This window comes from Squalius cephalus (assembly GCF_949319135.1).
Source record: "Squalius cephalus genome assembly, chromosome: 12".
Lineage (NCBI taxonomy): Eukaryota > Metazoa > Chordata > Actinopteri > Cypriniformes > Leuciscidae > Squalius > Squalius cephalus.
The window spans coordinates 33140459-33154360 of record NC_137133.1 but is presented as its reverse complement, the minus strand read 5'-3'; the positions used below and the strand labels follow the sequence as shown (position 1 = coordinate 33154360).

General features: G+C 40.3%; 1 protein-coding gene, 1 long non-coding RNA gene and 1 pseudogene across 3 annotated transcripts in view; all 3 read left to right on the top strand.

Moving 5' to 3' along the window:
• LOC307168678 overlaps positions 1-13902 on the top strand; it is a 380672-nt gene that overhangs the window by 273556 nt on the left and 93214 nt on the right. The window lies entirely within an intron of this gene.
• Positions 2908-3926, top strand: LOC307168580 (trace amine-associated receptor 4-like; annotated as a pseudogene). Its single transcript has one exon. The product of its transcript is annotated as a trace amine-associated receptor 4-like (transcript).
• LOC307168379 (trace amine-associated receptor 4-like) lies at positions 12798-13832 on the top strand (the record flags this gene model as incomplete). Its single annotated transcript, XM_079888267.1, has 1 exon — positions 12798-13832. The coding sequence occupies one exon, from the start codon at positions 12798-12800 to the stop codon at positions 13830-13832; it is 1035 nt and encodes a 344-aa protein (XP_079744393.1).

The following is a 13902-nucleotide window of genomic DNA, read 5'->3' as shown; positions in this document are numbered from 1 at the left end:
TAAAAACGATATAAATACTGTTCGTTTTCTCACACAAACCGCTCGTTTCGTGTCTTAGGCCATCAATGTGTACTTAAGATGGGGAATTGTTTAATTTGGACGATGGGGAATTGTTTTAATTTGGACTTTGTGCATGCTCTTTGAGACAGTATCCATAGACCTGCATAAAATGACTGACAGACAAGAACGGTTTGACCTAAAAATATCAAAATTGAAACTACTGCGGAAAAAAAGACACCTACATCTTGGATGCCCTTGAGGTAAGCTAAAACATACCAAAATTTAATTTCAAAGTGAACTATCCCTTTAAACACCTCCAATAGTTCGTCCATATAATTTACAGAGGCCATATACCATATACTCCAAAGTGGCGGGGTTGTGGGCAGGGCTTCCCTCACAGCCCTCGAACTCCACATGCACTCCCTCTGTGACGTAGGTGTTGCGCTTACGCACCTGGTCAGACTCTCCGTGTGGATCTGGCTCCGGGGCGATGTCACTTTATGTCCTCATTGTAGGCTCGGGCTCGTCCATCATGGCAGGCCGATCTCCATAGTCTGCTGTGGGCTCTTGCAACTCCACCGTGCAGCTCGCGGGCAATGGATGGCTGGTCTCTGGATGTGGAGTGGGGCTGGTGTGGTCCTCAGCCAGACAAATGGTGAATGGGGAATCACGGTTCACCAGCACCCACTCCAAAAATGTTTTTTCTTTTTATGGTTGTGTTGTCAGAACTAGTTCAAAGGTCATTTTGAACATTCTTTCAAAGGTCATTTTGGAGTGAAGAGGATATTTTTTTTCTAGTTCTGGAAGTTAGAATATGTATATTATATCACACTCTTTTATTTATTTATTTTTATATGACCATGCCTTTAAGGTTAGAGGACAGATGTTTCAATAAATACCATATTTTTGTAACTATGGGTTACATGGACTAGTGTACAGGGGTGACCTCGAATCTGAGCATATATATGGACACAACTGAGCTGCTCGGAGTACATTTTAGGGACTTAAAGTAGATGGGCATGTACTATGATGGGCATGTATCTACACCTTTCTTTGGATGTTGGTCTTTACCAAAGACTATTATTTAAAAATTGTTTTAATTATACTTATGTTTATGATTTCTTGCCTTTTTACAATTACAAGGGAAATCATCTCAGCATCTGGAGCAGACGTGATGACTTCAAATGAAACTGACACTGAGAATGTGCTTCTCTGCTATCCACTCCTGCTTGACTCCTGTCCTAAAGTACAATGTCTTGCTGTGGTTAAAGTGGCAATGTATGTTTTCTAGGTCCTGATGATCCTCACAACATTTTTGGGGAATTTTTTAATCTCGTAATATTCTGCAGAAGAGAGAAGTGAACCGCGCTGTTTCTCTCGCGAAAAGTGAATCACAGTTTCCCTGTTCCACAGCATGTAATTGGCTGTTCACTACTGATGTCAAACCTAAACTCCTAAACTCAGGATCAAAGCCTATGTTGACAGAGAAAGTTGATGATCAGCGTCATGGTACCAACAAAGTCTGATTGGATTGGTTTGGTTTTGTCAACTCGAAACTAATCCTGTAACCCTGAGTTTGTTTAACTACCATCATAGTACGTGCCCCAGAGCAGAAACACAACAACTACTGAAGCCCGCCTCACAGATTCGAGGTAACCCCTGTACACTAGTCCATGTAAACCATAATAACAAAAAAGTATGTTATTTATTGAAACATGTGTCCTCTAACCCTTAAGGCATTGATCATATAAAAATATAAATTATATAATATACATATTCTAACTTCCAGAACTAGAAAAAAAAAAAATCCTCCTCCAAAATGACCAGTTCTAAAATCACAACTATAAAAAGGAAGACTTCGCCACATTTTTGGAGTGTGTGCTGGTCAACTATCATGCGCATTCTGCGCCTGCGTGTAAAGGAGATAACTGTCTATTTAAGCAGACATATTCGTCTATATTCATCATTCAAAAAGTGAAAATGAAAACTAACACTATACAAACCATAAACAAAGTAACGCTTGCTTAACGTTTTGAATATCAATCATGCTTATAACGTTCTTTATTCCACTTTGCTCATATTATTATGAAAATATTTGCGCAGTGGAATGCTCAGGTAAGATGACGTAAGATTAGAACAGCCTTCTGTCTGTGCCGTCATTACTTCTTTGCTTACTTTCATCACTTTTGCTCTTATTCTCGTGTACTGACTTTGCGTCTGACTATAGCCAATGGTGGCGGAACACACCGAAAAAACAAAGCCAGCCGATGTTTGTTTATGATTTATGCGAGAGATTTTGTGAGATTTCCCATGTTCACAGGAAGGAATCTGGCTGTTTGTGAATAAGTATCTTAGTGCGTGGTGTGCTTTCACAACACAGCACCCCACACACTAGAGGAACAACATGGTTAAGTTTATGATTTTTATGGTCATGTTTGTGATCTCTCACATTTTGAAAATCTTGTAAGATTTTAAAAATCTGTTACTGTGGCCCAGCCTGGACTTACAGCCACAGCCTTAGATGAAATCAACTGCAAATAAGAGAACACATTAAATCTCTCAAAAATTGTCATTTATTCTTACTATTTGCTTTTATTTTTTTCTGTTGTTTTGTTGTGACTTTAGTTGCTTGTTTTGTGATGTTCAGAGTACTGACCCTGACTTTGTTGTTTATGTTACTATGGGTTACATCGACAGATGTAGGGGGAGTTAACTCAAACTTCTGAGAGTATATATGAACAAGACTGAGATACTCCATTTATAGAGTTAGACCAGATGGGGATGTACTATATATATGTAAACATTTCTTTGGATGTTGCCCTTTACCAACCTATCATTTACAAAATTATTTTGCTTATCCTTTGCCTTATTACAATTAAAAAAATCATCTCATCTGTAGTAGACGTGATGATGTCAAATGTGACTGACTCTGAGAATGTGCTTCTCTGCTATCCACTCCTGCTGGACTCCTGTGTGAAATTGCATCGTCTTACTGTAGTTAAAGTGGCAATGTATGTTTTCATGGTGCTGATGATCCTCACAACAATTTTTGGGAATCTGCTGATCATCATCTCCATCACTCACTTCAAACATCTACAGTCTCCAACTCATCTGATCGTTCGCTCTCTGGCAGCCAGTGATTGTCTGCTGGGCTCTTTGGTTATGCCGTACAGCATGGTGCGATCTGTTGAAGGCTGCTGGTATCTGGGAGATTTTGTGTGTAAAGTGCATTCTAGTTTAGACTTGACCTTCTGTATCTCTTCCATACTGCATCTCAGTTTAATATCTATTGACAGGTACTGGGCCATTTGTGATCCTTTAAGATACAAAATGAGGGTCACAAACAACACTGTAACTGTATTTACTACATTTACATGGCTGTTTTCATTTGTCTACAGCTTTTCTATTGTGTTTACAGGGATAAATGCAGTTGGACTAGAAATGCTAATATTGCAGGTTTACTGTGTGGGAAGTTGTGTTCTGTTTTTTAACAAACAGTGGGGTCTTATAGCTCCAATTCTCACATTCTTTCTTCCCGGGGCAATCATGTGCTCTCTGTATATGAAAATATTCCATGTTGCACAAAAGCATGCAAAGGTAATGTCAGAAAGAGTTACTGTGGTGGCAGCAGGAGGGTTGAAGAGCCAAAGCTCTGCTCACAGAGAGAGAAAAGCAGCAAAAACTCTGGCCATTGTCATGGGTGTTTTTTTGTTCTGCTGGCTGCCTTTTTTTACTGTTGCTGCTCTCAGCCCTTTTTTCACAATTTTAACCCCTGCTGATTTTTTTGATGCTTTGGTTTGGTTTGCATATTTGAACTCTACTTGTAATCCTTTGATTTATGGATTTTTCTACCCTTGTTTTCAGAATGCATTTAAAATTCTTATATCAGTGGCATCAAGTATTCAAACACCTTGACTTTTAAATGAATGCTGCTCACACTTTTTTCAGGCATCACAACAAAGATTTTTCTGTAATTCCTTTATATCCTATAGTTCATTTTGGAAATATATTATGTTTCTTATGAACTTTCTGAATTTACTGGAAGTAATGATCTTAATATTTCTGGTGGTGTGTGTGTGTGTGTGCTATAGAGGGTGATTTCAGACATAGCTGCAGTTTAAGTAAAGAGTGCATGAGAAAAATGTGTTGTCCTGATTCAGTATCTGCAGTCAGATAAGAGTTTGTCAGGTCAGCATGTCAGTATCATTATTCTAACATGTCAAACTCAGTTCCTGAAGGGCCACTGTCCTGCAGAGTTTAGCTCCAACCAGCTCCAAAAACACCTGCCTGGAAGTTTCTAGTAATCCTGAAGACATTGATTTGCTGGATCTGGTGTGTTTAATTAGGGTTGAAGCTAAACTCTGCAGGGTTGTGGCCCTCCAGGAACTTGTTTGACACCCCTGCTCTATAGCCTTAAACATGGCACTATTTAAAGGGGTGGTTCAGGATTTTGGACATCGGACCTCATTTCCAAGTTAGCCTGGGTGTTATTTATCAGTGGAGACAGTTTTCAAAAATTTTCACCCAGTCCTCCCAGTTGCATAGTTCGCCGGTGCTAGGCTAGCGCGAGTCAACGGTAACTGCTAGCCTGCCATTAAAACAGTTTTACCCACTCCATAGTACACCAAAAGCAAATAAATTATAACGCCAGACTATTGATGTAAATGTCTGTTGAGAGAATAATGTTAGAAATCAAACTACTCTTGCATCTCAATAATCGCATTACATTTACAGGAACTAGTTTCTCAGCAGCGGCGGAATTTTACTTTGCTCCGGTTTGTACTGCGCCGAAAAGTAAACACAGAACAGAAGCGCACTACAGTCGGGACGTCTAGCTAGCTAGTAGTAGTCTCGGTTGCCTAGGTAACTTAATATCACTCCGCCGCTGCTGTAGACTGTGCTAATAAATACAGGGAACAAAGTACAACTATTGCAATGCAATGAAAGGGTAGTTTGATTTCTAACATTATTCTCTCAACAGACATTTACATCGATAGTCTGGCGTTATAATTTATTTGATTTTGGTGTACTGTGGAGTGGGTAAAACTGTTTTAATGGCAGGCTAGCAGTTACCGTTGACTCGCGCTAGCCTGGCACCGAATTATTGCTAATTCGGATTATCGAATTATTATTATTATACAGCAAGCACAGACTACGCAAAAGCGGCAGCCCTTCAGACGCTCTCAATTTGAAAATGAATTTGCTCACTTGTTTTCATTCCCTCCTTCAAGTGAACTATATTAGTGGAGTAACGTAGGGAATAGTGAATGAGGATATAGGGGGAGATTTCAGACACAGCCTGCGTCTGACAGAAGAGTCAACAACTTTCACGCACGTCTTTAAAAATAAAAGTATCGCATCTGAAAAATATTTAGAATTACGTTTTTTGTTGTTGATGTTTCTTTGACTGCACACTAGGGTGGTCCTTATTTTGGTGGTCCACAGGACTGCCGCATACTGGATGTTTTTCCCTTTTCACACCATTCTTTGTAAACCCTAGAAATGGTTGTGCGTGAAAATCCCAGTAACTGAGCAGATTGTGAAATACTCAGACTGGCCCGTCTGGCACCAACAACCATGCCACGCTCAAAATTGCTTAAATCACCTTTCTTTCCCATTCTGACATTCAGTTTGGAGTTCAGGAGATTGTCTTGACCAGGACCACACCCCTAAATGCATTGAAGCAACTGCCATGTGATTGGTTGATTAGATAATTGCATTAATGAGAAATTGAATAGGTGTTCCTAATAATCCTTTAGGTGAGTGTATATCGTGGTATTTTAAAATTTGTAGTATTTTTTACGTTTTTTTTTTAACACATTTTACATTCTTTCTTTATTACCACAAAAAGAGAATTTAAAACAGAAGAATCACAGAATGGTCCCATGAGGCGTGTCATATTCCATGTGTTCTGGGGTATATGATTGGGTGTAATGTATTATTAATGTAGAAAATCCTTACCTTGGCCGTTGGTGTTCGTGAGACTGTATAAGCACTGCAGTTAACTCCATCTCACTCGAAAAGACACACAAGTTGTGAGAAATAAAGATTAATAAATACGTGAGCTGGACATATTTTTCTTTATTTACTCTCCTTTTGTGGCATATATCGCCATTCAGACCAAAAAATAATGATTTTTTCTCTAGGAATACGCCATTAGAACAACACCAGGGTGAGTAAATTAAGTCTTCATTTTTATTTTAGGGTGAACTATTCCTTTAATGTTTCTCATAAGCCGCGTTTAAGAACTTTCCCCAGGAACTAGGGACTTGGTGGTACTCCGTGTGATTACACCGCAGGAAACAGGGTCTAAATAAAGTGCCAGGTAAATATTTTCCCCTCCGAAAGTCCCTGCTCACGGGGTAGTACTTTTTCAAAGTTCAGGAACTTTCAGGGGTGGGACTTGGGTGCTGAACATGCTGATTGGTTGAGTTCATGCCGTATTTTGATTGGGTGACTCCATGCAGCATTTTATTTCAACCACTATCTGTTGCGTTGCGTGTAGTAACAGTTGTCTGCTATTCGAATCAACAATAATAATAGCCTACGACCGATGGACCGACTTTGAGGTTCAGGCTTTATTAAGCTTAAATTCGGAGGATGAAATCCAGTGGGAACTGTAAAGTTGCATGTAGTCCTACGTCACCGGAATATTTGCCTAATCTTCATGGTACTTTAGATCGCAGACAGAAACAGGTCTGGGGGAAAGTTCCTGGGACAAATTGTTCAGGGTAATTTCGGTGGAAAAGCGGCTATACACAACAACAGAAAGGGCAGTGCTAAATCAAAGAGCAACTTTGTAGCAAAATCAGTGGAACCTCTACAACACGTAGTCGCACTGGCACGTAAAAAAACTGTCCTGTCTTGTCTTATGCATTCACGTTACCTGTTTATTAAGTATTAACGATTTAAAAGTTTAAATGAGTTGAAATATAATTTATTATTTTTATGTATCTTTAGAAATATATTTCAGGTGCTAGGGGACAACCTCAATCTCCATTACAGGACAGACGGGGAATTTTTTTTCTCTCTTTCATTTTAATTGTGATGAAACAGAGAGGTCCAGAGACGAAAAGCAGGTACTGTACAGTTCTTTTAATAGAAACAAGGTAAACGCCGTACAGGCTGATAACAGAAAGTCACTTCTCAAATGATCAAACAAAGGTATCGTTCGCTGCTTCTCTCAACGTAGGGGAGAACGGGGTAATGTGAGACATCGGGTAATGTGAGACACCCCCTGTATCTAGGCAATGGAACACAATTTTGGTCATTTGAACATTATGTTTTCAAGCCCCTCTCATTTACCCTTGGCCATGAAGGAGAGGACCTCATGGTGCTGTAGTAAGCATGTTTTTTTTCACAAAAATATTTTTTTTGCATGTAAAAGTAAATTTTCTTGCTGTCAACTTAATCAACTGTTGTGCCAAAGCAAATTGATTCAGGTAGAAAAACTTATATCATACATGTTGATGAACTACCAACATATAAAAACATGTGATGATGCTGAAGATAAGCCTGAATTGCTAAGAGAGATCGTTTTTTTCTAAAATGTGGCGGTGGGGTAAAGTGAGATAAATGCTTTGGGGTAAAGTGAGACATGAGGCACAAGTTAAGTTTAGTCTTAAACATATTTTAACGTAATATTACATGACATGTTTTATTTTTAATGTCATAAACATTGTAGAAAAGCCATCAAAAAGAGAAGGGGGAAGCAAAATCAGTAGCCTGGGGTGCAGTAGCTGAGGCAAAGAGGTGGAGCACCTTCTCCCTCTAACCTTGTCCTAATGGAGGATTTGTCCCCTTCTCGACAAAACCCCCAAGGTTCGTTTTAGGACCGAGGTCGCTCCGACAAGAGCTCCGCACTCTCCCTGGGAGCCTGCTAGGGAGTAAAGTCAGCATGGGAATCTCGTACGGCCACTCATAGGGTGCGTGAGGAACCATCTGTGGGAGGCATCTGAATCTAGGCTGGGAAGGGTACTTTCAAAGTGGGAGGAGGCGCAGGGCGAAGTTCGGCTCTTAAGGCAAGGCAGGTTTATTTATATAGCACATTTCATACACAATGGTAATTCAAAGTGCTTTACATACTATTAAAAATAATCAGAAGAAATAAGAATATACAAAACAGTTTAAAATAAAGAAACGAGAAAGAACTAAAAATAATTAAAACAGTTTAGAATAAAGAACAGTTTAAAATAAAGAAACAAGAAAGAACTAAAAATAATTAAAACAGTTTAGAATAAAGACTAAAATAAGACACAGGATAAACAGTCGGACAAACAGTGACACAGTGCTCATTCATTAAATGCAAAGTTAAACAAAAGTGTTTTGAGTCTGGATTTGAATGTGACTAATGTAGGAGCACATCTGATCTCCTCTGGAAGCTGGTTCCAGCTGCGGCTGGCATAATAGCTAAAAGCAGACTCACCATGCTTAGAGTGAACTCTTGGAACTTCTAGCTGATGTGATCCTAATGATCTGAGTAATCTGTTGGGTTTGTATTCCGTGAGCATATCTGCAATGTATTGAGGTCCTAGGCCATTAAATGATTTATATACTAGTAATAATACTTTAAAATCAATCCTATAAGTAACTGGCAGCCAGTGTAATGACCTGAGTACTGGTGTGATATGATCATATTTTCTGGTTCTGCTAAGAATCCTGGCGGCAGCGTTCTGTATGAGCTGCAAATGTCTTATGGTCTTTTTGGGAAGGCCAGTGAGGAGTCCATTACAATAATCCACCCTGCTGGTTATGAAAGCATGCACTAGTTTTTCTAAGTCTTGACTGGAAACAAAGCATCTAATTCTTGCAATATTTTTCAGATGATAGTATGCTGATTTAGTTATTGCTTTGACATGACTATTGAAACTAAGGTCTGACTCTAAAGACACACCAAGATTCTTGACCTGATTTTTAGTTGTTTGACCTTTAGAGTGAAGGTATGCGTTCACCTTGAGAACTTCATCTTTGTTTCCAAACACAATGATTTCAGTTTTGTCTTTGTTTAACTGTAGAAAGTTTTGGCACATCCAGCTGTTGACTTCATCAATGCATTGAAGCAGAGAGTCAATGGGGCTGTAATCATTAGGCGATAGGGCTAAATAGATCTGTGTGTCGTCTGCATAGCTGTGGTAAGAGATTTGGTTCTTTCTCATTATTTGGCTCATTGGGAGCATGTACAGGTTGAACAGGAGTGGCGCAAGAATTGAGCCTTGAGGGACTCCACATGTCATGGATGTCCACTCAGACTTATGATCTCCTATACTCACATAATAACCTCTCCCATCTAAGTATGACCTGAACCATTTTAGAACTATTCCAGAAAACCCCACCCAGTTTTCCAGCCTGTCTAGAAGTATTTTGTGATCGACAGTGTCAAATGCAGCACTGAGGTCGAGTAGAACCAGCACTGATAGTTTGCCTGAGTCAGTATTTAAGCGAATATCGTTTATTATCTTAATGAGCGCTGTCTCTGTGCTGTGATGCGATCGGAAGCCAGATTGAAAATTATCAAAGTATCCATTTGAGTTTAAGAATTTGTTCAGCTGGTTGAAGACAACTTTTTCAATGATTTTGCCTGTGAAAGGAAGATTTGAGATCGGTCTATAGTTGCTTAATATAGTCTTATCCAGATTGCTCTTTTTCAGGAGGGGTTTGACAACAGCAGTTTTAAGGGAGTTTGGAAAACTTCCATAGAAAAGTGAGGCATTTACCACTTCTAGAAGATCTGCTTCTAAACTGTTTAACACACTTTTGAAAAAAGATGTGGGAAGTGTGTCAAGGGCGCAGGTTGATGTTTTAAGGTGCTGAACGGTTTCTTTCAGAATTTTGCCATCAATTTCTTCAAAATCAGACATAGTAACTACTTTCTCAGGTTGTAGTCTGATCTGACTGACCCCAGCGCAACTCAAGGATGTGCTGATCACCTTTCTAATATTATTGATTTTCTCAGAGAAAAAGGTAGCAAACTCACTGCACTTGCTGTCGGAGAGCATTTCACTGGGAATCTGGCTTGGGGGATTTGTTAGTCTGTCGACAGTAGCGAAGAGATTTCGAGTATTATTTAGGTTTCTGTTTATGATATTGGAGAAGAAAGTCTGTCTAGCTTTGCCTAGTTCCATATTGAAAGCACGAATGGTGTCTCTATAGATGTTATAGTGGATTACAAGTTTTGTCTTTCGCCACATGCGCTCTGATTTTCTGCATTGTCTTTTCATAATTTGCACTGCTGTTGAGTTTCTCCAAGGTGCTTTTTGTTTACCATTCTTCCTGACTTTCACAGGAGCAATATCATCAATTACATTTTTAACCTTCGAGTTAAAAGAATCAAGGAGAGAATCAACCGAGTCAGCAGATATGCTCGGTCTTAGGGATATGGCCTTCATAAATAGTACACTAGTGTTCTCATTTAGGCATCTCTTCTTGACAGACACAGATCTAACTTCAATGGCAGGAGAGATCAATAAATCAAAGAAAATACAGTAATGATCAGAGAGTGCGACATCCTTAATATCATTCAATGAAATGTTTAGACCCTTACTGATAAGTAAATCTAGAGTGTGTCCACGATTGTGTGTGGGCCCATGTACATGTTGAATCAGATCAAAAGTTTTAAGGCGTGCCAGGGGGGCCCCAACTAACCCATCAAACCCATCAGTGTTTGGACCGTCGTTGCTTTAGCAGGAGCGCCAGCAGGTGTACAGATCTGACTTTGACCGGAGATGACCCACCCTCCCTGGGGCTGGCCCGGGAGGTCTGTGAGCATATAAGATATTTTTGGACATTTTTACGAGGAGGAATATCCTCCAGTGTGTCTTTCACCATTAGCTCACCCAGGACGGTGCACGTTCACCGGTATGCACGCCCTGGCACCGAGGGACTGGGTGTCCAAACCAGACCCTATTTACTGGAAGTCTCGCCCGCACAAAGTGCACTTTCTCTGGGCTGGGCCAGGCGGTTTCCCCACCCGATCTGACCACCACGGTTCTCTGGTCCGTGTTCCTTGTCCAAGTGGAGCATTGTCCCTCCTCCACAAAGACCCAAAGGTCTGTTTTAGGACCGACTTTGCTCCAGACAGAGCTCCAGCGGTGGCGGATAAATCCGAATCTGGCCCAGGACAGGCCACCCTCCTTGGGCTGGGCAGGGCAGGTCTGAATGCATTGACCTTCCAAATGTGTCACAATATTTAGGACATAGTTCTTTTTTTTTTTAGGAGGAATTTCCTCCAGCGTGCCATTCACCCTTATCACGCCAAGGGCGTTGCACCTTCACTTAGATGCGCACCGGTGGGTCATCAAAAAATGTGCTTAATTGACCAATCCCCATGATTCTGTTACTAGTCCGACATTAGTTCTGGAATGTGTGGTTGCCAAGCTAGCTGTCAAGATTCTTACTTTTACAACATGTGTTGTTATGGAAGTTTCAGAGTGGAAAAAGTAAGCGGATCAGTTTACCCCCAGCTGGTTCACTTTACCCCCTTGATTTCTCTGGTCTGTCTCAGTTTACCCCTAAGCTGGGGTAAAGTGAGACACAAGACCACTTTTTTAAAAACAATCATATTTTCACTGCCCTTCGTCCTGAATACATTCTAATAATTTCCATTGCTAGGAAACATCCTGAATTAATGGGAAATGTGTAAATTTGACTGATATATCATTTTAGCTCGCTTAGAGGGGAACAAATGTAAAAAATGTCTCACTTTACCCCACTCTCCCCTATGTAGAAACTGAAGAGAAAACTGTCGATCTGGACAGCCCGGTCTCACCCCAAAACGTCATATACTGACGGGTCTTGACCATACGTCAACATACGACGAAAAGGGTACCCCTATAACGTCAATATGAGACGCAGACATAAGCGCACCATCAGCGCCTCCTACTAGCGGTACCCTAACGCATACCTAAACCTATCCATAACCCGAATCGTCACACATGGATGTTAAAGGGGTACCCTTTTCGTCGTATGTTGCCGTATGGTCAAGACCCGTCAGTATGTGACGTTTTGGGGTGAGACTGTGTTAATCTGGACCACTCCTGAGTTGCGAGGACTGGGAAGCAGGTGAGCAGTGGAACCCTCTGCTATTCTCCACGGAGAACACTGTACAGTACAGAAGAGGTAACTCACAGCAGTTGATAACAGTTGCACAGTATTCAGAAGGACCAGACAGGACAGGACATGGCTAGGTATTCCTTCAGAGCAATAACAGCCGACGTGCATCACAGAGAAACAATAATCCGACAATACAGACACGAAAGAGAGAACTAGATATAGCGAAGACAAAAGTGAAAGATAGAGAACAGGTGTGTAGATGGGATGCGAATGAGAACCAGCTGATGGTGATGGGATGAGAATGAGAACCAGCTGATGGAGATGAGGTGAAGCGTTAATGAGTGTGTGCGTAAGTGTGTGAGAAAGGAGGTAGTAAGGCGTAAAACAGCCAGCAGAGGGAGACAAAGGAAAGAAAAAGAGAAGGAAAGAGCCAGGATCATGACATTAATATCCTGAGTTTGTTGTTTTTGTAACTATGGGTTACATTGACAGATGAAGGAGGGTTCTCTCAAATCTGAGAGTATATATGAACAAGACTGAACTGCTCTGAGTCCATTAAAAAAATTTGCCTATATTGTGTGGGCATGTACTGTATTTATATTCATCTTTCTAATGTTTGTCTTTACCGTATCATTATTTATGAAATAATTCTGGGCTCAATTTGATCAATTTTTGTGTGTCTTTTTACATTTACAAAACAAATATTGTGTTTTAATCCTGAATATCAGTCATTATCTGGGGCAGACGAGATGATTTCAAATGAAACTGACATTTACTCTGAGAATGTGCTTCTCTGCTATCCACACCTGCCGGACTCCTGTCCAAGAGCTCATCGTCTTACTGTCCTTAAAGTGGCAATGTATGTTTTCATGGTGCTGATGATCCTCACAACAGTTTTTGGGAATCTGCTGATCATCATCTCCATCTCTTACTTCAGACATCTACAGTCTCCAACTCACATGATCGTTCAGTCGCTGGCAGCTTGTGATTGTCTGCTGGGCTCTTTGGTCATGCCGTACAGCATGGTGCGATCTGTTGAAGGCTGCTGGTATCTGGGAGATTTTGTTTGTAAAGTACATTCTAGTTTAGACATGACTTTCAGTATCTCGTCCATACTGCATCTCAGTTTAATATCTATTGACAGGTACTGGGCCATTTGTGATCCTTTAAGGTACAAAATGAGGGTTACAAACAACATCGTGACTGTGTTTATTACCTTCACATGGCTGTTTTCATTTGTATACAGCTTTTCTGTTGTGTTTACAGGAGTAAACAACATTGGTTTGGAAGAATTAATTTTACAGATTTCTTGTTTTGGTGGCTGTGTTCTGTTTTTTAACAAAGAATGGGGCTTAATTTGTGCACTTGTTGTGTTCCTAATTCCAGGAACTATCATGAGCTCTCTGTATTTGAGCATCTTCAATGTTGTGAAGAAACATGCAAAGGTTCTGTCTGAGAAAGTGTCCGTTGCCCCGACTGTACGCGGTAATTGCCAAACCTCTTCACACAGAGAGAGAAAAGCAGCGAAAACTCTGGCCATTGTCATGGGTGTTTTTTATCTTTGCTGGCTGCCTTTTTTTACCGCCACTGCTGTTGACCCTTTCCTCAATTTCATGACTCCTGTTGATGTTTTTGATGCTTTGGTTTGGTTTGGATACTTTAACTCCACTTGTAACCCATTGATCTATGGCTTTTTCTATCCACGCTTTCAGAAAGCCTTTAAGATTCTCATATCGACTTATATCTGTGGCATCAGTGAATCACACACCTTAACATTGGAATGAAAATGAAATTATTTTACCTTCACCAAACATTTAATTATATATATATATATATATATATATATATATATAT